The sequence below is a fragment of the Thamnophis elegans genome, chromosome 1, assembly GCF_009769535.1.
Source record: "Thamnophis elegans isolate rThaEle1 chromosome 1, rThaEle1.pri, whole genome shotgun sequence".
Lineage (NCBI taxonomy): Eukaryota > Metazoa > Chordata > Lepidosauria > Squamata > Colubridae > Thamnophis > Thamnophis elegans.
Genome location: NC_045541.1, coordinates 98489431 through 98514803, shown reverse-complemented (window position 1 = coordinate 98514803; position 25373 = coordinate 98489431). Strand labels below are relative to the sequence as shown.

Sequence of the window (25373 nt, the reverse complement as noted above, 5' to 3'; positions counted from 1 at the left end):
TTATAGTGGAGACATAAACAACCCAATTTTTTTCATAACCATCTAAATTCATGCTTTTATTTCAGATATGGTCTGTTAGAGCGATGTCGAGAATTGGTAGAAGCAGGATATGATGTAAGGCAGCCAGACAAAGAAAATGTGACACTTCTTCATTGGGCAGCAATCAATAATAAGTTGGATCTTGTAAAGTAAGTTGTCAGTAGATGAATTTATCAGACTTTATGAGCAAAAGAAGGGCTTGGCTCGTGTAGAAACAGAAGCAAAGTACAGTAATGGCACCCATTGCAGTCGACGTAGCAGTGGGGCGGGTGGCGCAGGTAGTCAGGCAGAGATGGTTGGGCAGAGAAGTCAGTCCCTTATCTGATTGAGGATTGTAGCTGGGAGAACCCAAGCTGGGTGGGTCCTTGGCCAACAACTGATAGGATTTAGTTAACAATGAGGAAAGACAATGAGGAATTATCATTGCTAAAATATTCAGTATAATATGACTCGACATTTTACAACTGCTTTTTGCTTAATGACAAATATTCTGATGCTAGTTGCTGTTGCAATTTAAGATACCTGTATATTTCAGAAACACTTAAGTCCATATTGTATATATATTGTGACAATAAAAAAATTACAGTGTGTTTATTAGTATAAATTTTTAAACTCTTATCCTATAGGGTTGTTGCAAATAAAACAATAAGCATTACACTTCATTTTAATTTTAAAAGTATACCTTATTATAAATGTTTGTAATAGAGGGGAGAATCTTGAGGGCCTTAGGCATAAGTGGGAATCAATTAAATGTTCTGCTCAAGGACAAGTATTCAGTAGCTAAGAAAATGTTTCAAAAATAAAGGTAAATATAGTTTTATGATAAATATCCAAAATATTATAAAATAAAATCCATATTAGCATTTTTAAAATTTAAGTGTATAATTCTGAAATGTAAAGCGACTTCCCAACATGGCCAACTTCCAGTCCATTCTTCGTGGCCATCCTCCTCTTCCTATTGCAGTTCATCAAGTATCAAACAAACAATGAGTATTGGGACAACATTTTAGCATCAAAATGAGTCAAGTACCAAATTCAACGAGTTTTGAAGCAGCTGAGTACTGTATTATCTATTAAGACTACCGTGTTAATAGAGTTGTTATCCATTTCTCTTAACACTATATGTTAATTCATCATGCATTTATAAAACAATTTACTTTTGTTATCCCACAGGTATTTTATCTCCAAAGGTGCAATAGTGGATCAACTAGGAGGAGATTTAAATTCAACTCCACTTCATTGGGCAATTAGGTATGAAGCAAATATTTCTTTTGATTATTTAAATTGTTACAGTTAACTGTGTGATATTGTGATAACGTTAGGGGAAACTGGGGTAACTTTAAAATTTGCATCTTTCATCTCACAGCCAAAGACTTGCTTAAATGGGATTTTAGGTCAACCTAGAGTTCTGTATTTCTATATACAAAAAATGGGGCCGATAAATAGAAGCCATTCAGTTGTTAAGAAAACTGTCAGAAGAAGAAATGAACATCAGCAAAACCTAGTCCAGTTATGACTAACCCTTTTCTAAAGGTGTGCCAAAACTGTGTGCACATGCACTGTCGTGCACGTGCCCACCCCCTGCACATGCATGAGCTACCTCCCCCCGCCCCCGTGCATCTACAAGCCACCTCTCTACCACGCATGTGTGAGCCAAGCCCCGCATGTGGGAGGCAATTTTCACACACCAGACTCCAAAGGCCGGCTGGGGAAAGCTGTTTTTCACCCTCCCCAGGCTTCAGGAAAGCCTCCAGAGCCTTGGGAGGCTAAAAAACTGTGTGCGTGCCCACCCACCGTGCATGTGCGGGCGACCCCTGCACAGGGTGGATTTTCGCCGTCCCCAGGCTTTGTAGGCTTTCCTGGAGCTTGGGGAGGGCAAAAACGGCCTCCCCTGGCCCTCCAGAAGGCTGAAAGTCAGCTGGCATGCACCGGAGTGATTTTTCACACTTACGACTGTTCCAGCATCTCAAGGTTATGTGATCAAAGGTGTGCCAAAACTGTGTGCGCATGGACTGCCCATCCCTTGCGCATGCGTGAGCTTCCCCCTATTATTTCATTAATAATTAGTTCCATTATTAATATATATTTGTTTTTGTTATCTTTTATTCTTACTCTGAAATTTAACTGTAACTTTTAAAATTTAAAGACCTCTTGTTGACATGTATTCGCATTTCTTTTCCATTAGAAATAATAATATAATATTATTGTGTCTTCAAAAGAAAGTGTTTTAAAATTAAAAGCACTTTCTCTTTCTAGGCAAGGGCATTTATCTGTGGTCATATTTTTGTTAAAATGTGGAGCGGATCCAACTCTTATTGATGGAGAAGGATACAGCAGCCTGCATTTAGCTGTACTTTTTCAACACATGCCTATTGTGGCTTACCTCATATCAAAGGGTCAGGTATGTGACTTTATGCAGTGCTGTAATTAATCATGTAGCAGGCATTAATACCTATGTGCTAATACTTTACTTCCATGAACGTTACGTTTTATAACTGCACAGGTACAAAGATTCCTTGCGTATTTAGTTACTTAGGAATTTCCACTCCAAATGGCTGTCATTGGCAAGCACCAAAAATAAGAATTAAAAGAAACAGAACAAACAGAATAACAGTGTCAGCAGTACAGGTAGTCCTTGACTTACATCCATTTGAGCCGAACATTTCCTTTGCTAAGCAAGACAGTTAAGAGAGTTTTGCCCCATTTTACGACCTTTCTTGCCACAGTTAAGTGAATCACCACAGTTTTTAAGTTAGCAACATGATTGTTGCCCGAATCTGACTTCCCTATCGACTTTGCTCGTCAGACGTTCACAAAATGTGATCACATGACCCCGGGATACTACAGTAGTCATAAATACATTATAGTTGCTAAGCATCTGAATTTTTATCATGTGATGCTGCAGCTGTTGTTAAATATGAAAAACTCTTATAAGTCACTTTTCAGTGTCATCATAACTTCAAACTGTCACTAAATGAATGGTTGTAAGTCAAAGACTACATGTAATGGCACCATTGACTAGATCCTAAACTTGGCATCTCCAATACTTTCAGAACCAGGTTCACTTTATTTCAGAGCTGCATCAGGAAGGTGGTGATCTGAATATTTAGGGAGAAGCTATTCCACGGGAGGAATGCTAACATTAAGAAATCTCTACTGTGTTCTCACTGAACTCCTTAGGGCAGTAGTTCCCAATCTTTTTGGCACCAGAGACCCGGGGGGGGGATTGGTTCGGTTTTGCTTGCTTGCTCACTGCTCATTTCCAGCTATGCATCCCAGTTCCTAACACAGAATACCAGTCAGTGGCCTGGGGATTGGGAACCCCTACCTTAGGGGACAGACTCCTCAGGGGGGATCTCTGTCAAGGATCTTACAGACTGATTCATACTGGGATATTGGAATGTCAGCCAGTATTGTAATACTGAAAAATATTTTTAAAAGTTGACTGTTTTAAATATTGCAAAGTTCTGTGTTATGGTCATATTAAAATAAACTGGAAGGCACCTAGGCCATACGGAAGTACCACTAAATTATAGATTAGTCATGAAACCCAGAACATTAATTGAATTAATTGCATTTGCATCAGTTTATGGCTTCAGTTGCTTGTTGGTGGTTCATTCCATTTCCTGAAATGTTAATATTTTCTCATATTTAGAATGTAGATATTACTGACCACAATGGATATACCCCTCTGATGCTGTCAGCCCACAAAGTAATTGGGTGAGTAGTGATTGCTACTGCTCAATTCAGTGAGATTTTCTAAGGGAAGAATATGCAAAATATTGCTGTGCTTTTAGGAAAGCAAAACAAGTTACATTGTTTGTTACCAAAACTGTTGTTCTCTTTTCTGAAAGAAAAGTTTTATGAAATACATAACAGAGCTACCACAGTATGGCATTGAGGAAAGATTTTATCTTTATTCCATGCTAAGTTCTGTATTGCAAAGGAAATCATTTTGATAGGTTAATTTAATGTCTTGAATTAAAAATTATTCTTTTTCTTGTTTAGTTTTTATATTTTTCAATGAAATTTAGAGTTTTGGAAAGATCTTTGTAGGATAGAGTTTACAGTGTGGAAAAATTTCCTCTATTGCATCCTAGATGTTACAATATTGGACTACTTTATTGAACTATTTGCTGAGGACTTTAGTTATTCTATATATGGTTTGCTCAGGCATGAAATCCTCTTACCTTCGCTACCAGTTTGTGCATGAGCAGAACCTTCTGTGCATCTGCAGAGCATCCATGATGACGTCTGGGCAGGTGGGCAGAGCCTCCCGCCACCGCCCCTATCAGTTTGCCCGAACCAGGGCAAACTGGCAGAATACCACCTGTGCCTTTGCTTCTATCAAATACTTTTTGTTACCGCATACCACAATCAGCCTTTAACTCCACATTCACCCAACACAATCCGTAATTTAAGCCTATTTACATCATCATACCCTTCTCCATAATCTATAAATGTAAACTGTACTAACTTTCTTATATTCATATATTCTCAATAACCAGCTGCAGAGCAAAATCTGGCCTGCTTCTTTCCTGGCAGGATTACATTTTCCAGATTGTATTCATTATCACTTCTTGTATCTTTGCAATCAGAATTCTGCCAATTATCTTCCCTGGTACACTTAACTAAGCCCTGTAAGTAACTATGCATTTATTCTTGCCTTTTTTTCCTTTTTTATAATGAACAATAACAACATTTTGCTAGTCATTAGAGACAGATACAATCTTAATATGCATGTTAAACAAGTTGTAAATTATTCCACAAACGAACCACACCTATATTTTAACATTTCTTCAATTGCTCTGTTTACATCTGTAGCCTTACCATTATTCAGCATTCTCAAAACATTTATTGTTTCATTTTTTTCATGGGTTTTATTATTATTTTGGAAGCTAGCATGTATGGTATTTATTCCAGTTCTGCTCTTATATATTGCTGTTATTGCTGTATGGATTTCAGACGTTTCTCCCAACATCTCCTCATTTCAGTTTCATTCCAAATCATGTTAGTCCTTTTATTTTTAATTCCATTCATACAACTGAAGGACTTGTTTAACTCTTTTTACCCATTTACAACACATATTTTTTAAAATTTCTATCAATATTGCTTTGCATTTTCCATGCCTCTTTAAATCTTACCTATTCCTTGTTCTCTTTCACCACATTATTTTAAGTTTCTTTTCCTCTGTATACAAATTCTTCATCTCATTTTGCAACATTCATTCTTTAATATGCATTTTCTCATTCATATCCAGATACATTTTATAGTTCTTGCAATATATTAATATGCAATTATTACTTTTGTATTTTGTCTTACGTATCAATGTGATAGATTTGCTATTACAATATGGAAATAAATTATCCATAAATGTATTTATACATTTAAAAATAAATTTGCTTTTCTAACTTGTGCATTTTTATTTTTATGAAGGCGGGAACCTACTCATTTTCTACTAAAGTTTAATCCATCTGTCAACGCTGTAGACATTATAGAAAAGAACACTGCTTTGCATTGGGCTATTTTAGCAGGAAATGTTAATGCTGTAGATGTATTGCTAGAAGCTGGATCCAGTCTGGATATCAAAAATGTCAAGGTATTATTCCATTTTCATTATTAAAGATCCTCCTGGGCATCAGAATTTTAGGTAAATATCAGAATGGTTATTATTGGGGGGAAATAGGAGGAAGGAGTATTATGTGTGTGTTCACCTTAGTTTTTGTTGCCATGTATTTTGAAAGTAGAGCGGTGGCCCCAGTGGTGGGATTCAACGTTTTTTACTACCAGTTCTGTGGGCGTGGCTTTGTGGATGTGGTGTGGCTTTGTGGGCGTGGCAGGGGAAGAATATTGCAAACTTACTTACTTCATACTAAAATAGCATTTTTAAATTAATTAAATCAGAATAGTTTTTATGACCTTCAGAATAAATATGTTTCAAAGTATAGTTTGCATTGCTGTTGATCTTTAATTTCTAGAATATACAATCTGATTTTAATTTGGGAAGCTATTACTATACAGTGAAGGGAGATTATGTTATAATAGCTCATTATTTTGTCATTATTTGAATATCAGCATTTTATTTATGAATCCTCTTCCTATTGCAGATTTTAAACATTGCTGTAGGCTTCTCACTGTGAAATATAAGTGTAACATTATTGTGCTTATTCAGGTTTAGTAATAAGATAGGATTTTAAAATGAAGCAGCCCAAAGATATGTTTTCTATTTCATGCTGTTTTTTTAAAACAATGTTGTTTTTGCCTAAGGGACAAAGACCACTTGACCTTGCTCTTCAAACCAAAAATCGCATAATTATTCACATACTTCATGAAGAAGAAAAAATTAGAATTAGAAGAACATCAGTGTTTTTGAGGTTTCTGGAAAAAAATGAGGTATCGTAAACTGAAACAAATAATTAAAATTGAATTTTCTAGACAAGAATTGATGCTGAGCATATTATTGACCATAATAAGTTGTACTAAGATTTTTTTTTAAAAGATATTTTAGATAGAAATGATAGCAATTCACCCAAAAATAGCGTTGGAATCTCCTGGTAGAGTCACCATTAAAGAATAAGAGGCAGTATATAAATAAGGAAAACAAAGAATAAAGATAGATGAGGAAAAGAGTTTGTGTGGCGTATAAGGAATTGATAGCCAATATATCCAAAACTGCTATGGAAGGTTTCACTTAATTCCCTTGCAGCAGCAATTCCACTCACTCCCATTCGGTAGTTACAAAGAAAAAATAGGAAATATGTACATCCTTAATTATTGATTTTGCTGAAAAATCAGTTTCCTCTCTATTTCATTTTACATTATACCGACTACTATTGAGCTGGTGCTTTTTCCTGTCCCCTTTTCATTCCAGATGTTTTTAATATATACCTATGTTTAAAATAGATAGGGAGATGTGATTTAAGGTGTTTAGCAGCTAGATCAAGGAAATAACAAAATAATTTAACAAGCTTAGTTACATACATTCATTAAATATTTGCAGGTCTTAAGAAATTGATTATATTATGATTTGCATATTTTTAAAACTAATAATAATTGACTTATTTTGATTTTGTCAATGCCGATGGTGTTCAAGTAGTATTCCAGATGCAATTCCAAAACATCTGGAGCAGGAGTGTTAAACTCGTGGCCCATGGGCCGGATGCATCACATGCTGGCCATATCCACCTCCCGGTTTAGCTGAAGGGGGGTGGGGAGTCACACTACGTCACGTGACAACAATGTGACACCACAAGTTTGATCTGATCTGGAGCAACACTTGAATACCACTGGCTTTGACAAAGTCTCTATCAGTCTATTGCAAAGACAATTTTATTTAGAACAGTTTACATCCTGTGCCAATACCGTCAAACAACATGTGCTTATTCCATCTCCTAAGGAAGGAGTCGATAGGTGCAGCCAAATCCAGTCAAAACATCTGGCTGACTGCATGACTAACAATAATAATAATAATATGGAAAGAGAACAGCACTTAGTTTTAAGACAGAGCCAAAGTGAAAGATCACATTTAGCAAAATAAAGAAGTTTTCAAATTTTTATATGAGGCTATTATGTAATCTGAGAGATCCGAAGGTTCCCCCCCCTTCCATGCACTTTATTTTTGCTCATTTTTTTTCATTTTGTAATGAGTTTTTTTAATTTTGTTTTATTTAGTTCTTGCTATTGTTTGTGTCATCATTGCTATTGATATGGACAGTAGGATATGTAGCAAGCTTAAATTCTGACTCATGGCTGTTGAAAGGAATCTTGCTGATGTTCATGTTGGTTACTCTGTCTTTTTTTGCAAGGTAGGCATATCTATACTTTTCTTACATTTATTTATGTAAGGTAAAGGTAAAGGTTCCCCTCACACCTATGTGCTAGTCGTTTCTGACTCTAGGGGGCAGTGCTCATCTTTGTTTCAAAGCTGAAATTTATTTATGTAGCATGTAGTAGATTCTTTTCTTGGTTCCTGAAGATGAAATCAACAGGGCAGGGTAGAATTGATTCTACTTTTAATTCAAAGACTAAGCTTAACATTTTTCCTGTCCCATGGAGAAAACACCTTCCCTTCAGTCTTGTAGGGAAGCCCTTCAGCCTTCTCAGGGAAACAGTAATTTTTCTTTAGTTCCCTCCACACAAAAGCATCTCCTTGGCAGCCATAATCAGCATGCCAGCAAGAAGCCACCCTCAGGAGAGCCACAAGCTAAACTAGGAGTATGACCTTGAAAAAGGAGGAGGCCATTGACTGAAGAATATGAGGGGACAAAACATGGAAGAGGCAAATGATGCTGCCGTGTTTGAGCCTTAATGCAATACAGAACTGAAAACCTGTCAAAATTCCACCTCCACACCTTGACAGAGTGGGCTCCTTAGGGTCTCAACTGTGTAGAACTTCCAGAAGTTCTAAGCAAAATACACAAGAAGATAAGCAAGGAGAGAGAATGGCCATCTGAAAGAGCACAAACCTAATAGTTTGTTTTCCCTAAACAGGGAAGCAGACAAGACATGTTTCCCATCCTGCATTTACTAGATAGTTGAATGGAGAATGGATGGAGAATGCATTGCCTTTTCACAGCTAAAAAAATGCTGCTTTCTCCCTAAGTCACAACACATTCCACAAGGGGTGAGGGGTGACTGACAGCACCCTTAATAATGAAAATATGCTATAAATAGAAATTAGTTGGGCAAATTCTTCTATAATACATTATTAAATAGTTGATTTTGCAAATGCAGATTTTGCACTGCATTGTGTCACCCAAAGTTCTATAACTAGGGATCCCCAAACTTGGCAAATTTAAGACTTGTGGACTTCAACTCCCAGAATTCTCCAGTCAGCATAGCCGGCTGGAGAATTCTGGGAGTTAATGGAGAATTCTGGAAGTTAAAGTCCACAAGTCTTAAAGTTGCCAAGTTTGAAGACCTCTGCTTTACACTGATCCACTCTGTTCAGTTGGGTATGGATGTCCATGAGGGAAAGTGGAGCTAAATGGCATTGTCATAAAAGTGTTGCCACATAATCGTAATTTACTTATCAATTTTGTATGCTGCTACAATCATAAAAGAATTCTAAGCAACGTGATAGGAAGTTATATTTGCAATTTACCTCATTGGTATCATGCACAGTATGAGCAACAGCATTTTAATGTCCTTAAAATTTCTGCCAGATGTTTGTGGCTTATAAATCTGTTTCCTGTCTGTTTCATCTCTGGTAACCAAGAACAATAGCTAGACCTAAAATAATATACTTTCTGGTCAATAGAGGATGCTTAGGAGGGAAAGAAGATTAAGACAGTAGCCTCCAGAGTCAACATGCATGTTAATTCATTGTGCTGGTACATAATGTTTTTCCATTTTCACACAGTCTTCCAAATGCAATTTTTTGTTGTGACAATGGACTGTAAAATAAAGGAGAAGTTAAAACACAACCAGCTAAAGTCAATACATGCAACTGAAGGCAAGTTTCCTCTATGAGGACAGGAAGCTGCCTTTCAGCCAAAAGAGGAAGTTTAACCCTTTCCAGCTCTAGCTTCCTTTTCCATCAAGTCCATCGTCTGGTGATCAGAAAAGTAAATCACAATAGGTAAAAAAAATACCATCCTTTTATAACAATGTTCAAGATTCCAACAAAAATGCTTAATTATAACATTGTGTCCTGAGTCACCTTAGCAATAGTTTAGCTTCCAAGATATTGTCCAAGATCCTTTTCATACATTGTGTTTTCTAAACAGAAATAACTTCCATATGGAAAATGTATGAAATCCCTATTTTAGATATTACAATTATGATTTTTTTTATTTCCTATTAGGTAACTATATTACAATAGTGACCAGATATGTCTTTCTAGAGTGCATGTGCCCATTGTAGTTCCAAAAAATCCTGCATGCAAATAAATCTGGGTTTATGTATTCTCTCTTCTTTGTGTTCTAACTTTCATTTTATTACAAACCAAGAAGGTTTTTGAATTTATGTAAATAGGTTTTTTTTTAAAAATTCTTACATAGGATATTATAGCTATTGCAGAAACATGTTTGGATAAAGAAACTTAATTCATCAGAAAGTTCACGTGCTGAATGAACATGTGTAAATGTTACTTGACATATTTATGTCTAATAGTGGGTAAATTTAGACAGCAACTCTTTCTCAGGTTAACCTACTTCACAGGGTTTTTCTTATGGGTCTAAAATTAGGTGATATTCTATATATGACAGAGATAAGTATATAAATGTACTAAATAAATTAAATACTTTTAAATGTTCCATTTAGGTTGTTCATAGGATTCAACACAATGAAATATTTTCCCGTAACATTTTTGATTAGTTCCATCTTTTGGATATCATGGACCTGTTTCATCTATTTCCTGCCTAATATCCTTTGTAAAAACAATAGTACCAATTGGAGACTTTCTTTACGTATGTGTGTGTGTCTGTGTCTGTGTGTGTGTGTCTGTCTTCCTGTCTGTCTTGATTTTTATAAGGCAATTCACTGCAAATAAATTGTAATATTATATTGTAAGCTGCCATGAAACATTTAATGTATTTGCTAAGAAAAAATGAGTTACTGCTAAAAAAAATATTATTATTGATGGCCAATAATCTTAAATGTATAAACTAAAAAGAAATAGACTTTTTTAAAGTAGCATGCCTGTTCTGCTTTCCTAGTTGGCTGTTAGTGGTGTCTTGATTATTCTTTTCCCATGCTGCCTCTACTACCTTTTCCATCAATATTATCTTCCACTACATGTCATTTCTCCATCCTAATCTTTTCTCTTTGCCACTGTATGGCTTTTGCTGCATCTCCTTCCACTTCCTTTTCCACATCACCCAATAATTACTAAACTGGCTACTGAGAAACTACAGCTTTAAAAGTACTTCTCTATTAAGAAATCACTAGACAGAAAAGTGCATTGAATTTTAAAATGGAGTGTGATAGGTGTTTCACTAGTTGGTAGAGCATTTTATTAGCATGGAAGGGGTTTGGAAGCCATTGAAAGTTTCCTTCTAGGATCTGAGTCTATATTTTAGCCTCAGAATTAAGATGGCTGTGGGATTCATTCAGTACTGTAAAATTGTAAAGAAGGGTAAAACGCTTATTTGTATTGATTATTTTTATAGATTACCACCAACGAATCTAAAAAATACATCCACCTTTTTGACAGTAGTATTCTTTTCTGCTGATGAGAGGGAAAAACCATGGCCAATACATGATTACAAAATGTACATTATAAAATGTAGATGATTATCAGTTGCAGGGAGATTAACAAAAAACCTAGTACTTGAACCACAGATCACACTTTGCTGTATTATCTGCGTAAATTAAAAAAAATAGGTAGCCTTTAGCAGACAGCAAATAATATTACAATACTTCTCAACTTCAAGACGTATTTCCCTAAAGTTGCTGGATAGCATAATCAAGGTGAGATTTCTGTGTGGCCTCAGAACAAGATGTTCTCATTGTCTTCAAATTTGGTGCAGAGTTGTGTTTTGTAAGTTAAACTCTTTGTGTATTGTTTACTTACTCAATTTTTATGCAGTATTTATTGGTGTACAATATAACATGACCATATTAAAATATGTAGTATGAAGCAATATTAAGATAAAAACAATTTAAATTTCCAATATATGAACAATATGAAATACTGTACCTTCTATACTGTACAGTTTTTGGCCCTTTACCCAATTCCATTTTTAAAAACCATGTTTAAACCATGTTTAACAATAAAAATAGAATAGAATATAAATGATTATTGTTTTAAAGTGGATTTAATCTGTTCTGTTAAAGAGTATTTTATTATTAATTACCATCTCCCAAGATAATTTTTCTTTTAGCATGCTTTTTAATGAGATCTTATTAATAGTTTCTTTATGAATTAATTCATGTGAAATATTTGGGCATATTCCAACTGCCAAAGGCACATAAATCTACTTAGCTCTTGAGAAAGATATCTGGTAATTTTTCAGTCATGGCTTTTGCTTTATGACTTTTAAACATTCTTTTACAAAATTACATTTATTACGTTGTTTGATATTCACTCAACTGACTAAGCTATCAATCATAGTAGGTTTTATGTATCTCCTGAAAAAATCAATTGAATACTATATAAAGAACTAAAGGGGTTCTGAGGAAATAGGTACCTTTTAGATAACACATTTTCTTCAGATTTTTTTTTAAAGTCACATATTAAATAATGTAAGATTTGTTTTCCCGTGGCTGAACAATTATGTCTCAAACTATTCTAGTCGTACATCAGCTGTGGATTTGATAGATTCTCCCAAGGACCCCTTCATTACAAGAGCCTGGAATTGGAACACTAATACTTAACCAGGATTGTTTTTCCAATTTTCATAATATGAGAGACTATATAAAAATCTATCAAAACCAAAGTCATTTGGCAGCTGTAAGACAATTTCATGATGGGTAACCAAACTTTTGTCTATTATCCATTGGTGTCTTATTATACTGTTCCTAATTTTTGAGATATTTTATCTGCTTTGCTTATTCATACCACCCTGCCTTATATTTCTGCTTTTTTGAAAATATGAGTAACAAAATGTGCTAAATGTGGTTGTTGTAAATTTAAAAGCTTTTTAAAACATGCATTAGAATCTGTTTATTGCCTCTTCCTGCCATGGTGTTATTGCTATTTCACTTTGAATTACAGCTTAGAGGGATGTTTATGCACTCTGATATGTGAATTATGGAAAAAGAGTCCTTAACTGGAGGCCACATTTTCCAGATATAACTTCACAGCTTCCTTTCTTTTTTGGCACGGTGGGCCTTATCTATTACTTTTACAAAGCTGTCAGAACTGATCCTGGATTTATTACAAGTACAGAAGAAGAGATTAAAAAGGTATTTTCACACATTCAGTAGTTCTTTTCAAGTAATTACTATTAATATTGAAAAGCAATATTTCTCAGAAAATTTGAACATTTGCTATGTTTTCCTCAAAATTCATCAAGTATTGCCAATGGGACAAATTTGGAAAAGTGTTACAGGTAGTCCTCAACTCACAACCGCAATTGAGCCTGAAATTTCTGTTGTGAAGTGAGACATTTGTTAAGTGAGTTTTGGCCCATTTTACGAACTTTCTTGCCCAAGTTAAGCACTGCAATTGATAAATTAGTAACCCTGGTATTAAGTGTGTAAGGATTCCCCATTGACTTTGCTTGTGAGAAGGATTAAAAACCAATCACATGACTCTGGGATACTGAAACCATCATAAATATGAGTCAGTTGCAAAGGATCTGAATTTTGCTCACATGATAATAAGGATGCTGCAAAGATCATTCCTGAAAATTGTCATGAGTCGCTTTTTTCAGTGCCATTGTAATTTTGAACGGTCACTAAATGAACTGTTGTAAGTCAAGGACTACCTGTACTTTGGAAGCAGAGAAAAGTCAGTACTTCAGATATAAAGGAACAAAGCCAAGCCACAGTATGGAGGCTCATTATGATGTGTAAGACAATATCCGGTTTTCATGATTGCTAATGTAACTGTTAATGTCACTGGGCAGTGTATTATAGTCGAAGTCTTAAAAAATACTTTGTTTTTGCTTGTACATGCTATCATCAGTTAACGACAATCTTGGGACTGGGATTTCCATCACTACGCAAAACATTCGTAAAGCACAATATTACATGACCATTCTACTTAGCACTGGCATTCTGACTTTTCCAGTTGCCGTTGTTAAATCCCATTAAACATGATATATTATTGTCATTTGCAACCCCCTGCTAGCCTCCTCATTGACTTTGCTTGTCAGTGAAGGTTGCAAATGGTGATTGTGTGACTGCTGAATGGTGCAGTGTTGTAATTGTGAGCCAGTTGCTGAGTGTCTAGATGCTGCAACAGCTAGAGCTTCCAAGATAGGTCATAAGTACCACTTGTTTGGTGCCATTGTAAGTTCAGTGTCATTAAGCGAGGAACACCTAGTTTGAGTTTCTGAAGTCATGTGTAGGCTTGTTTGACAGAATAAAGTCAAGTGACAAAAGTGATAAAATAGTAATTACATGCTTTTGTGACTGGAAAGATCTGAAAGATCTGAATCTTTATTGACATCCATTTTTCAAATGTTCCTGAATCTATGAACGTGAAAACAAAATTAGGGCAAGATGGTAGTTGGGAAATAGGTTGAAATATACCTTGAATGGCTCAGAGTGGGGAAAACTTGTTCCTTGTCCTCCGAGAAGTAGAAAATTATACAAGTGTTATACAATTTGTATAATTATACAATTTGGGACTGCAAGGCAGGGGGACATGATTTGTTTGACTTTTTAAATAGTAGTAGTAATATCATTCCATTCAGTATAAGTATGAAGATAAAACACTTTCCTGAAGTGCAAATCCATCCATTCCTCCCCTACACAGAGAGTTTTCAAAAAGGAACAATAGGAAAGGATTATTTTTTCCTTCTCTTCAGACACATATTTTTCACGTCCACCAAGATTGTTAATTTTATATCATATTTCCTGAAAACAAAACATGCCTACAAATTACTTGGTGGTTGGTTGGTTTGTCTGTGTGTTGGGGGAGGGAGAGTGTTTGTGCTATATGTATATCCTTGCATTCATAAATAATATAGGAATCGTGCATGCCTGGGACCTAGCTTTGCAGTGAGGTCTTTAGAAATAAATTAAATAAGCAAGTTAATGATTATGTACTTGCTGTATAGGAGAAATGGACTGGTGTAAGAGTAAAGGAAAATGATTTGTATTTGAAGCTGGGTACCATAAATGTCATAATAGCCCCACTGCTGAAAAATATTATAAAACAGCCCAGTATTTCTAATAGTGCCCACATAGCTGGTGGGTACAGGATTAGGAAAGGTTTTTTTTTAAAAAGGAATTATGTATATTTATTAAGATAATGTTATTTAATATAACTTTTGTGAGTCCCCTTCTGTCTTCCCAGTTCCCTAAAGAGGAAAGTATCTTGTATTTGCAGCAGTTTGTATATTTTCATATTAATCATTTAAAAAAACCTATTTTTAGTTAGAGTATTATTTATATACTTGAAATGGACAACAGTCGCAATCCTGCTTTAACCGTCATCCACTCCCTGCAATTGTTGTATTATAAAAATACGTTAAGTCTGTTAAGAGTTTTCAGGTCTTAAGTTATGATACCCTGAAGCATTGAGATATAAACATGTTTACAAAACTTAATCTGTCTTTCAGAATATTATTAACCTTGGGGAATCTGGCTCTTTGAACTTCAGAACATTCTGCACAACATGTCTTGTAAGTTGAGCAGTGATGCCTTAAATAATTTGATTTTTTTAAAGGATTTTTTTAATGATAGTAGAGAGGCATGTTTCTTCAAGTTACTTTTTGAATTATCACACTTTGGTTTAAACATGAATATAGTGTACTATAATACTTTGTTTCCTCAAAATTACGACATGTCCTGATAATAAGACCATGCCATATTTTTCCTGTGGGCAAAAATATACGCCCTCCCACAATAATAAGTCTCCTGGACAACCTCCCCCCTCCAGCCAGGCAGAGTGCCACTCACCAACCTAGCAATATCCTGAAGGCGCAAAGCTGCAGGAGCCACGGGAAGGGGGGCAAAGGCGCTCACATTGCTTGATGTCTTTAGGATACCACTGGTTGGTAGGTGGCGCTGTGCTCAGCTGGAGCGGGGGGTTGCCTGGCAGCTGCTCTCACAAGCAGCTGCCCGGCAACACCCCTTTCCAGCCAGGTAGAGCACCAGTCACCGACCCAGTAATATCCCAAATGCACTAAGCCATGTGGCACTCTGCCCGGCTGGAAAGAGAGATTGCGCGAGCACTTGTTCTGACTCCAGCTCGCGTGCCTCCCTGCCTCACCATGCCCAACTCTCCCTGCAGGGCTGGGCTAGGGCGCTGCCACCCCGCTGCCGCCATCATGCTCCAAGCATAACTGGCTTCCAAACTCCGGAAATCCGCTGCCGAATCTTCCAGCAGCGGCCGCTCTGGGACTACGCTCTATCATTGTGGGCTGGCTGTTGGAAGACTCTTCCTGCAGCCAGCCCACAACCATAGAGCGTAGTCCCAGAGGGGCCACTGCCAGAAGACTCAACAGCGGATCTCTGGAGTTTGGAAGCCGGTTATGCTCGGAGCATGGTGGCAGCAGGGTGGCGGCGGCACCCTGGCCCAGCCCTTCAGGGAGAGTTGGGCATGGTGAGACACAAAGGCACGCAAGCTGGAATCAGAACAAGTGCTCACGCAACCTCTCTTTCCAGCCAGGCAGAGCGCAACGCGGCTTAGCGCCTTTAGGATATTACTGGGTTGGTGAGTGGCACTTTGCCTGGCTGGAAAGGGGTGTTGCCGGGCGGCTGCTCATGAGCATGGTCACCTCATGGCGGCTTTGTTGCGCTGCTGTGACAGTGCAACACAGCCGTTTGCCCGAGTCTGTGCCCGTCTCTTTGGACGCCCGCTTGCAAGAGAGCAGCCACCCAGCCACCCCAAACCAATAAGCTCCCCCAATAATAAGGCCCAAGCAAAATTTGGGGGGGGGGAGGCAAAAGAAAATAAGACCCTGTCTTATTTTCGGGGAAATACGGTATCAAAACAGAATATAAAACTTAGCTGGTCTGGTACCCTTTTAGGGAAGATGTTTACATATTAGTTGTTTCTGGAGACCCTAATTTCATGCTAGCCATTCCTTAGAGAGAGTTAATTTATATTTTGCTCAGTACTAACATCCAGAAATGGGTGTCACATAATTTAACAACCGGTTCACCTAGTGCAGAAGCAAAAATGTGAGCGGGTGCATGTGTGGCTTCTGTGCTAGCATGAAGCAGTAGTCGGAACTTCTGGTACGGGCAAGCAGCAGCCCACCTCTACTAACACCTAATTATTATATGTAATTTAGAACTCACTTTGGGAACTTTTCTCTCTGCAAATATGAGTAAAATTTTAAAAGGAACATGGATAGCAATGGCTCATCACTACCAAAATCATTTCTGCTTGTTAGGACTGCCTCACTTGAATTTATTTGTTTTTAAACATCTACTGGTGGACACATGATATGAAATTTCCCTTAGTAAGCATAGGAACTTGCTAAGTCATGAACAAGAAAGGCAGTTTCACTAATGAAGACTGAGTGTAATACACTGTCCTTCCTGCTGTAATTCTTTCAAGCATAATGCATTGCATTTTTTGAACCAGTCCTCCCAGTCCTCATCACCAAGTGATGAAAGCAGGATCAGTATCCAAAGAGCCCTTCAAGTCACCTTAAATGCTCATAATAATGAGGAAGTATGTTCAAACATAGTCCTTGCCTTCCTGTATGTTTATTTAGATTAATCATACCATACCCTTGTTGATAGTTATTCTAATTCACAGCAGTCTATAAAATATATTCATCCATCAAAATACTTTTTTCCCCATTATGGAGCGTCATTGTATTTAAAATTAAAAGTACAGCAACACTCCATAATGCCAATAAATGTTATGACAACAAAACGTTTCTGACGCTGGCTAAATGTAATCAGATCATCTCAGAGCTGTTGGAAGAAGCTTTCAGAATACGTGATCTGAATGGAAAGCTGCCCAAACACTGAGACACGAAATATACACATGAGTGGAGGCCTTTCTGGATCCAAACAAGTGATTAAAGATGGGATTGTGACTCTTACTGTTAAATTTAATATAAGCAGCTATTTTTCTAGGGTGAACTTCAATTTATGATAAAGGTCTAAAATTTGAAACGCAGGAGAACATTTACTACTGCATTCAGTGAGGTGTTCATAATCTTTTTTTCTGTGTATTTTCTTACTCAGATTAAGAAACCTTTGAGATCTATGCATTGCCATGCTTGCAATTCATGTGTAGCTAGATATGATCAACATTGCTTTTGGATCGGACGATGCATAGGTGAGTTTATTTTAGCACAACCAGGATTCCTTTCCTAGGGGGTCTATGCCAGGAATATTTCTGAAGTCTTAAAAGGGCGGCCATTAATAGATCACAGGGAAAAATCTCTAGTGGTTGAGTGTTGTGTGAAGAGATGCTGACATGGTGCACAGCTTGGCAGTGTACAACATTAGATAGTGTTAGCAGAGTTGGTACGTGATTAAAGATTAAAAATAATTCTGATTACACTTACTGAAGACAGACTTCCTTTGGAGTGTCTCATGTGGGATTGCATTGCATGTTTTGGTTTTGTTATTTTTGTTATATTAAGTTTAGAGGAGCTTTGAAATATAGGTAGTCCTCAACTTACAACAAATCACTTAGGGACCATTCAAAATTGCAATGGCACTGGAAAAAAATTACATGATCATTTTTCCCACAATTGTTGCAGCATCCCCATGATCATGTGATCAAAATTCAGATACGGGCAACTGATTTATATTTATGATAGTTGCAGTGCCCCGGGGTCATGTGATCACCTTTTCTGACATTCTGACAAACAAAGTCAATGGGGAAGCAGATTCACTTTACAATAATTTTACTAACATAAAAACTGCAGCAATTCACTTAGCAACTGTGGCAAGGAAGATCATAAAATGGGGCAAAACTCACTTAACAATTGTTTTGCTTAGCAACAGAATTTTTAGGCTTAATTGTGGTCAGAAGTCGAGGACTACCTATATACCAATCCTATTTAATTCCCTATACCCAGCCACCCCCATGTATAGTGTGTTGGGAGAGTATGTGCCAGTGCCTGGAGGCTGTCAGGATCTGGATGGGGGTCAACAAGCTTGCACTCAATCTAGACAAGACCGAATGGCTGTTGTGTTTCCCTCCCAAAAATTTGGTTAGTAGTCCATCACTCAGGCTGGGTGGTGAAATTTTACGCCCCTCAGACAGGGTTCCCAATTTGGGAGTCCTCCTGGACCCACAGCTGACCTTAGAACATCATTTGTCAGCTGTGACCAGGGGGGCATTTGCCCAGGTTCGCCTGGTGCACCAATTGCATCCCTACCTGAATCGGGAGGCACTCGCAACAGTCACTCATGCCCTCGTGACCTCAAGACTGGACTACTGCAATGCGCTCTACATGGGGCAGCCCTTGAAGAGCATTTGGAGACTTCAGCTTGTCCAGAATGCAGCCGCGCGAGCGATTGTGGGTGCACCTCGTTACACCCACAATACACCTATCCTCCGCGAGCTGCACTGGTTACCGATTGGTCTCCGGATACGCTTCAAGGTGCTAGTCGTCACTTATAAAGCCCTTCATGGTATTGGACCTGGGTACTTGAGAGACCGCCTGCTGCCAATTACCTCCCAAAGACCCATTAGATCACACAGGGTTGGCCTCCTCCGGGTTCCGTCTACCAGCCAATGCCATCTGGCTACTACCTGGGGGAGGGCCTTCTCTGTGGCAGCGCCAGCCCTTTGGAACGAACTCCCCACCGAGATTCGGACCCTCACCTCTCTCCAGGCCTTCCGAAAAGCCGTTAAAACCTGGCTGTGTCGGCAGGCCTGGGGTTGATGAGTCCCCTTCCCCTCTCAATTGTGTGTCTGTTGATTATTTTAAATGCTTGTAATTGTAGTTCTTGTGTTTCCCTTCCCCTCTTGGGTTTGTGAGCCGCCCTGAGTCCCGCTGGGAATAGGGCGGCATATAAATAAAACGAAACATGAAACCTGAAATACTCTGTACCATTTTTAGATAGAATAATTATTCTGTGAATGTTATATTAACAAATCTTTAACGATTCTCTTTGATCCAGGTGTAGGTAACCATGCCTATTTCATCCTGTTCCTCTTTTTCTTGATCTTGCTGAATATTTGGGCCATACATGGAACTATTATATGTATGTATTTATAACTGTTATTTCATTGTTTAGAGAGAAAATATAATGTGTTGATCTCTAGTAAGTCTAATATGTAATTCGAGGACAGTATTGGTCAGCATTCTAAAATGTTACAAAACTAGCATCCTTCTGGAAAATATGAAGGACTGGCAGCAACATATGTATTCTGTATGTATGCAATCTATATTTTTGTTTACAAATAGCAGGTTTGAGTCCAAGTGTATACATATGATTATATATATATAAGACAAATTAATATATAACTACACCTTTTCATTAGGCTACATTGTGCATGTAGAATCTTATCTCTACTGAACATAGTTTGCATTGCAGAGAATTTTGCTACAAATAGTTCTTTGATTCTATGATGGCTGCTCATATTTATTATTAGAGTAAGCTGGTCTTCCTGGCAGCTAAATATATCAATACACATATAGTACTTATGGATAGTATAAATAATCCATTTTGGGATTGTTTTATCGGTAAAAATAGGATCAAAACTTTATAAATGAAAACACAGTTTGTCATGATCTTTTTTTTAACGTAATCCTTTATTTAAAGTTAAAATTACTTCCCTTAGATTGGTCAGAACGTTGTACAACAACATATCAGAAAGATGGAGCTTGGATGTCTTTCACACAGATCGTATCTTGTTCTCCTTGGGTGCTATATGTGTTCATGCTCGTACTTTTTCACTCTTCATGGGCTGCATTATGGCTAATCCTTCAGATTTACCAGGTATATTTTTTATGTATTTAAAGTATTGCATTGAGTGTTATTCAATAGCCTACAATGTATCACTTTTAGTTAATATTTCTAAATTATCCATTTTGTGCATATTTAATCACGATGCCAATGAATTGGTAAAAATCAGGACTGCATTAGTAAATGAAGTTGTTTTTCATTTGCTATTTAGGATTTTACTAGGGATATCTACCACAAAGTGTTCAATATTCTTTTGGGTCAACTGCAGCCATGTCTATTATATTTCTTTGTTTTTATTTGTTTGTATGTAAAACAAAATAGGCAGTAATATTGTTCCTTAATATATCAGTTTGTCATAGTTTATCCATAGAGGGGAAACCTTATTTTGTAATTTAAAATATCATCTTGCAATGATTGTTTATTCTTATATTCTTAGTCTTATTTTCTTTTGCCCCACAAAATATGGCCTTGGGCTTATTATAGGGGAGGGCTGATTTTCTGGGGCAGGCGAGAAGCAAGGTTCGCCTTTTACCTTTCCAGCTCCATCGTGTACTTCGCCATTGTGCTCAGGGAAGTGGCTGGTAAAAAAAACCCCACTTCTCGCGAGGTCAGTCAAACTTCTTGAAGTCACGAGAAGGCGAGGAATGTGACGGAGCTGGAAAGGTAAGAGGCGCGCCTCGCGGCCCAACACCGCCCACCTCACCCCAATGGTAAAGGCAGCCTGCCTGGTTCCCTTCCCCTCCGTCCCTTTAGTGAGGGGTTGCAGGTGGGGGGGGGAGAAGCGAGGTGCGCCTCTTACCTTTCCAGGTCGGTTGCGCTCCTCACCCTTTCACCCATTGAATCCTGTTGTAAAAAAAACTCGTGAGTTGAACTCATGAGGTTTTTTGTTTTCAAGGGGATTCAATGGGCGAAAGGGCGAGGAACGCAACGGACCTGGAAAGGTAAGAGGCGTGCCTTGCTTCTCCCTCCCCCACCTGCTACTCCTTGCTAAAGGGACGGCGGGGAAGGGAACCAGGCAGGCTGCCTTTACCATTGGAATGGGCGGTGTTTTTTTGCACAAGGAACAGGCAGGAGGGGGTGATTGCATTGCTGGCCTGCCGCTGTTTTTGCGGCGGGCTCTTTTTGCGTGGGAGGGAAGGGTGGGAGGTGGAAGCACTTTGCTTCAGCTGCCGCTGTTTTTGCGTTGAGCCCTCTTTTTGCCCCGCAAGCTGTACCGGTAGGTGGTACAGTGGTAATGGCGAAATCGGTTGCGCATGCGCTTAAATAGTTGGGGGCGGGCTTATTTTCAGGGGAGGGCTTATTTATGGCACATGCTCTGAAAAGCCCGATTGGGCTTATTAGCAGGGCATGTCTTATTTTTGGGGAAACACGGTAATAGCACCATCTCTAGATTTAGGATTTCCCTGCCATAGGTAAATTAATCTTTTATGGTTGAGCTGTCAGTTTAATTCTAACATGTGGCAAAGATTTGCTCTTGAGAAAAGCATGTCCTAATGAAGGAACTTCATCTATCAGTCTCTCTATCTTGTCATCAAGCATCCAAGCTGGTATAAAGAATTTAACCTGCCTCATGGAGTGTGTGCCTCTCAACTGAAAACTGCTCTATTGGGCAGCTTTATATACAGGTTGTCCTCAACCTATGATCACAATTGAGCCCAAAATTTCTGTTAAGTAAAACATTTGTTAAGTGAATTTGCCCCATTTTACTACCTTTCTTGCCATGCTTGTTAAGTGAATCACTACAGTTGTTAATTAATAGCACGGTTGTTAAGTGAATCTAGCTTCCCCACTGACTTTGCTTGTCAGAAGGTAAGCAAAGATGATCATATGATGGGGATGCTGCAATGGTCGACAATGTGAAAAACAGTCATAAGTCACATTTTTCAGTGCTGTTGTAACTTTGAACTGTCACTAAACGAACTGTTCTAACTTGAGGACTACCTGTAGTTTTTCTATGCTAGATCTTCTGTGACTAGGAGCATTATGCTGCCTTCTTTATTTGTTCTGTGGCCAATAGAGACTGGCACTTTGGCTACCCAAGATATACATCTGTTTTATTGCTTCTAGTCAAGAAATATATATTGAGGAAAGTTTCTGTACCTTTTATATGGGTTACAATGTTAAACAATTATGCTGCTTTCTTTCTCTCCCCACCTTTCATATATGCTATTATAGAACATAACACAGTACAGAAAGAGAAGTACAGCATGGACTTTCCTTGAAAGTAGAATTCTACTTGTGTTGGGGTTTTTGCTGCAGAATATACATAGAACTAGGCCAATATTTTTTAACTTCAGGAACTTCAAGATGTGTGGACTTCAATTCCCAGAATTCCCAGCTGGCTGAGTTGAGAAACATTAAAGTAGACCTATGACACTTCTACTGTTGTACAGTTGCCAAGAATTCAGCCAGTATTTAATTACTTTCTTCCTTTCAAAAACAAAAATAATGTTATTCTGCATAAAACTGATTGTTAAAGTCAGCCTTCAAAGTAATTTTATATGTGGGATATCTTTTTTCATACCGCTTTATATTTATTCCACCAAGAACTAATAGATAAAAGTACATTTTGATAACCATAGTGGGTTTTTAATTAATGATTTAATGGAATAATTTGTCATTGGGATAAAGAGAAGTAAATAATGCAAGGTTTATTCACACACAAACACATCCAAACACATAAACACATTATATACATTATATACACACACACACACACACACACACACACACACACACACACATTGTACATTTAAATATATGTGCATGTGTCTGTGTGCCTATGTATATGCTTGTGCGTATGTGTAAATAAATATCAGGACATGAAAATACCCCAAAAGCCATTTCTATCAGCTTATTTTGGATTTTGAATTAGAGTCTAGCTTAGCGAAAGTGCTTGTCCCAATATAATTGCAGTGCATAATTCTATAGTCTTTCAGATAGAGATTTCAATTAATTTATATTTTTTTACTTCTGTTAACAGATTGATTTATTAGTGTTAATCCTCTGTTTTTCATTTATCAGTACATTTTTAACTGAAAAAATATTCTTATTTTTGCTTGATTAAAAAGAAAACATATCAAGTACTTTTGACATTTCATTTTGTCAATATATTATTCATGTATTAATTGACATTCAGTTTTTTCCTTTTTGATTCTTTCATTTTCAGATTGCATTTCTTGGATTGACTTCACATGAAAGGACTACACTCTGGAAGCAGAGTAAATATTCCAAACATCCTATTTCATTTAGGAAGACTCCATATAAGTAAGTCAATTTAGAAAGTATCATTATTCAATAACTGTTTCTGCTTGAAGTAATCATAGTTGTTAAATTTGGCTTGCTTAAAAAGTATATAACTGCTTTAAAATATGCAACCACCACCACTAAACCTATCCCCCCTCCACACAGACACACAACAATAAAGAGCTGTTGTGTATCTTGCATATAAATAATAAAGCGCTCAGGGCAATTGTTTGTAGATTTAAATTTAAGATGATCTGTGTATGTAGAGGGAATGAGGCAACATCTTCCTAGAATTACCACATTATTCAGTAGTAAAAAGATGGTTGGGGTGCATACACTTCCTTCAAATGTAATTAATGCATGGAACCCTGGTTATTGTGTTACATGCCATGCGTGTTGTTCTCTTTTCAGCTACAGTTCAAATTTAGATAGTTTAGTTGGGAGAAAGAAGGTCAAGATAGCTACTCCCTACATGTTCTCAGTATATCTTTCATGATGCAAGTAGTTGCTTTAGTTTGGCAAGATTCCTATCTATAGATAAGGAATAATAAAGGAAACTGTTTAGAAGTAACTCTGTAGTCTTTCTTGGTTTTTGGGCCTGACAAGGAATGATACCTGTCTTTCATAATGATCTGTAATTTAAAACCCGTATATAAAGTGAAACACAGTTTGGCATTTTGAAGCAAATACTATATCTGTCATATACTTAGTTTCTTATTGTTAAGCTTCACTTTTACTTGCATTCTATGACTTCAGTGTCAGAATAGAAAGGTATGTTCTTTAAAAAAATGTTTTCAGTAGTTTGGAACTCAAAACCTATTTCTAATTTGTTTCATAAGTTCACAAAACTGCTTACTAAAGAAAGGTGTTTTGTAAAATACTGTAAATAGGAAATATCCTTTGTCACGGCATTCTGTTAGGAAATCACCAAGCCACAAGTGTTTTCTCAAATTCCAAATGTGCCACTGATCCAAACAATGGGAAATGACTAGTATACATTATACTTGTTTGAAAGCAATTCATTTGTAAACTTATCAATAGTTCTTGGATACTTCCACGATATTGAGATTCTGCCAGCATAAAATGCTTTTAAAAAAAATAATAATATGAAGGTTATTTTCAGTCTGTGTTACTTTTCTTTCTTTTCTAGTCTTGGATTCTTCCAGAACATTGCAGACTTCTTTCAGTGTAGATGCTTTGGAATTCTCAAGCCCAACGTAATTGATTGGACTAAGCAGTACACTTTAATGTTGGCAAAAGATCGACACATTCATCCAGTGTGAAAGCGAAAATCTACTCTCGACTGCCTGGAATTTACTGAATGTTTTCAGAAAAGATATTTAGAATATTTTAAAGTATATTGTGAATTATTTTGTTATTTGCTATGTGTCTGATTGCTATTTCAGAAAAAAATGAAAGTTTACATGGTTAAACTGAAGGAAACTGGAAATGCAAAGGCAACCATGGCTCATGTATAATACTTTCAAATACTTGGATGTGAACAAATACAGTTGTGAAATGTTACGCTTCCTCAGCTTGCAAAAAAGATTATTTTTAAATAAAGCAGGAAAATCTATCTATGATTCATTTATCTCCCTCATTCAAAATTTACCCTCGGTTAAGAAAATAAAGATGAT

The 25373-nt window shown here is 37.2% G+C and overlaps 1 protein-coding gene across 1 annotated transcript in view; it reads left to right on the top strand.

Annotated features, from left to right (window-relative positions):
* The window catches only part of ZDHHC13 (zinc finger DHHC-type palmitoyltransferase 13), a 29412-nt gene extending 4100 nt beyond the window's left edge, over positions 1-25312 (top strand). Inside the window, exons 3-17 of the mRNA XM_032225156.1 lie at positions 66-188; positions 1213-1290; positions 2296-2440; positions 3695-3759; positions 5476-5638; positions 6307-6432; positions 7711-7844; positions 10303-10403; positions 12764-12888; positions 15216-15278; positions 17806-17899; positions 19702-19785; positions 20366-20523; positions 23660-23757; positions 24887-25312. Coding sequence (XP_032081047.1) covers positions 66-188; positions 1213-1290; positions 2296-2440; positions 3695-3759; positions 5476-5638; positions 6307-6432; positions 7711-7844; positions 10303-10403; positions 12764-12888; positions 15216-15278; positions 17806-17899; positions 19702-19785; positions 20366-20523; positions 23660-23757; positions 24887-25019 — 1690 coding nt within the window. The 3' untranslated portion in view covers positions 25020-25312. The remainder of the gene's footprint in view (positions 1-65; positions 189-1212; positions 1291-2295; positions 2441-3694; positions 3760-5475; positions 5639-6306; positions 6433-7710; positions 7845-10302; positions 10404-12763; positions 12889-15215; positions 15279-17805; positions 17900-19701; positions 19786-20365; positions 20524-23659; positions 23758-24886) is intronic.
* Positions 25313-25373: the final 61 nt, after the last annotated feature.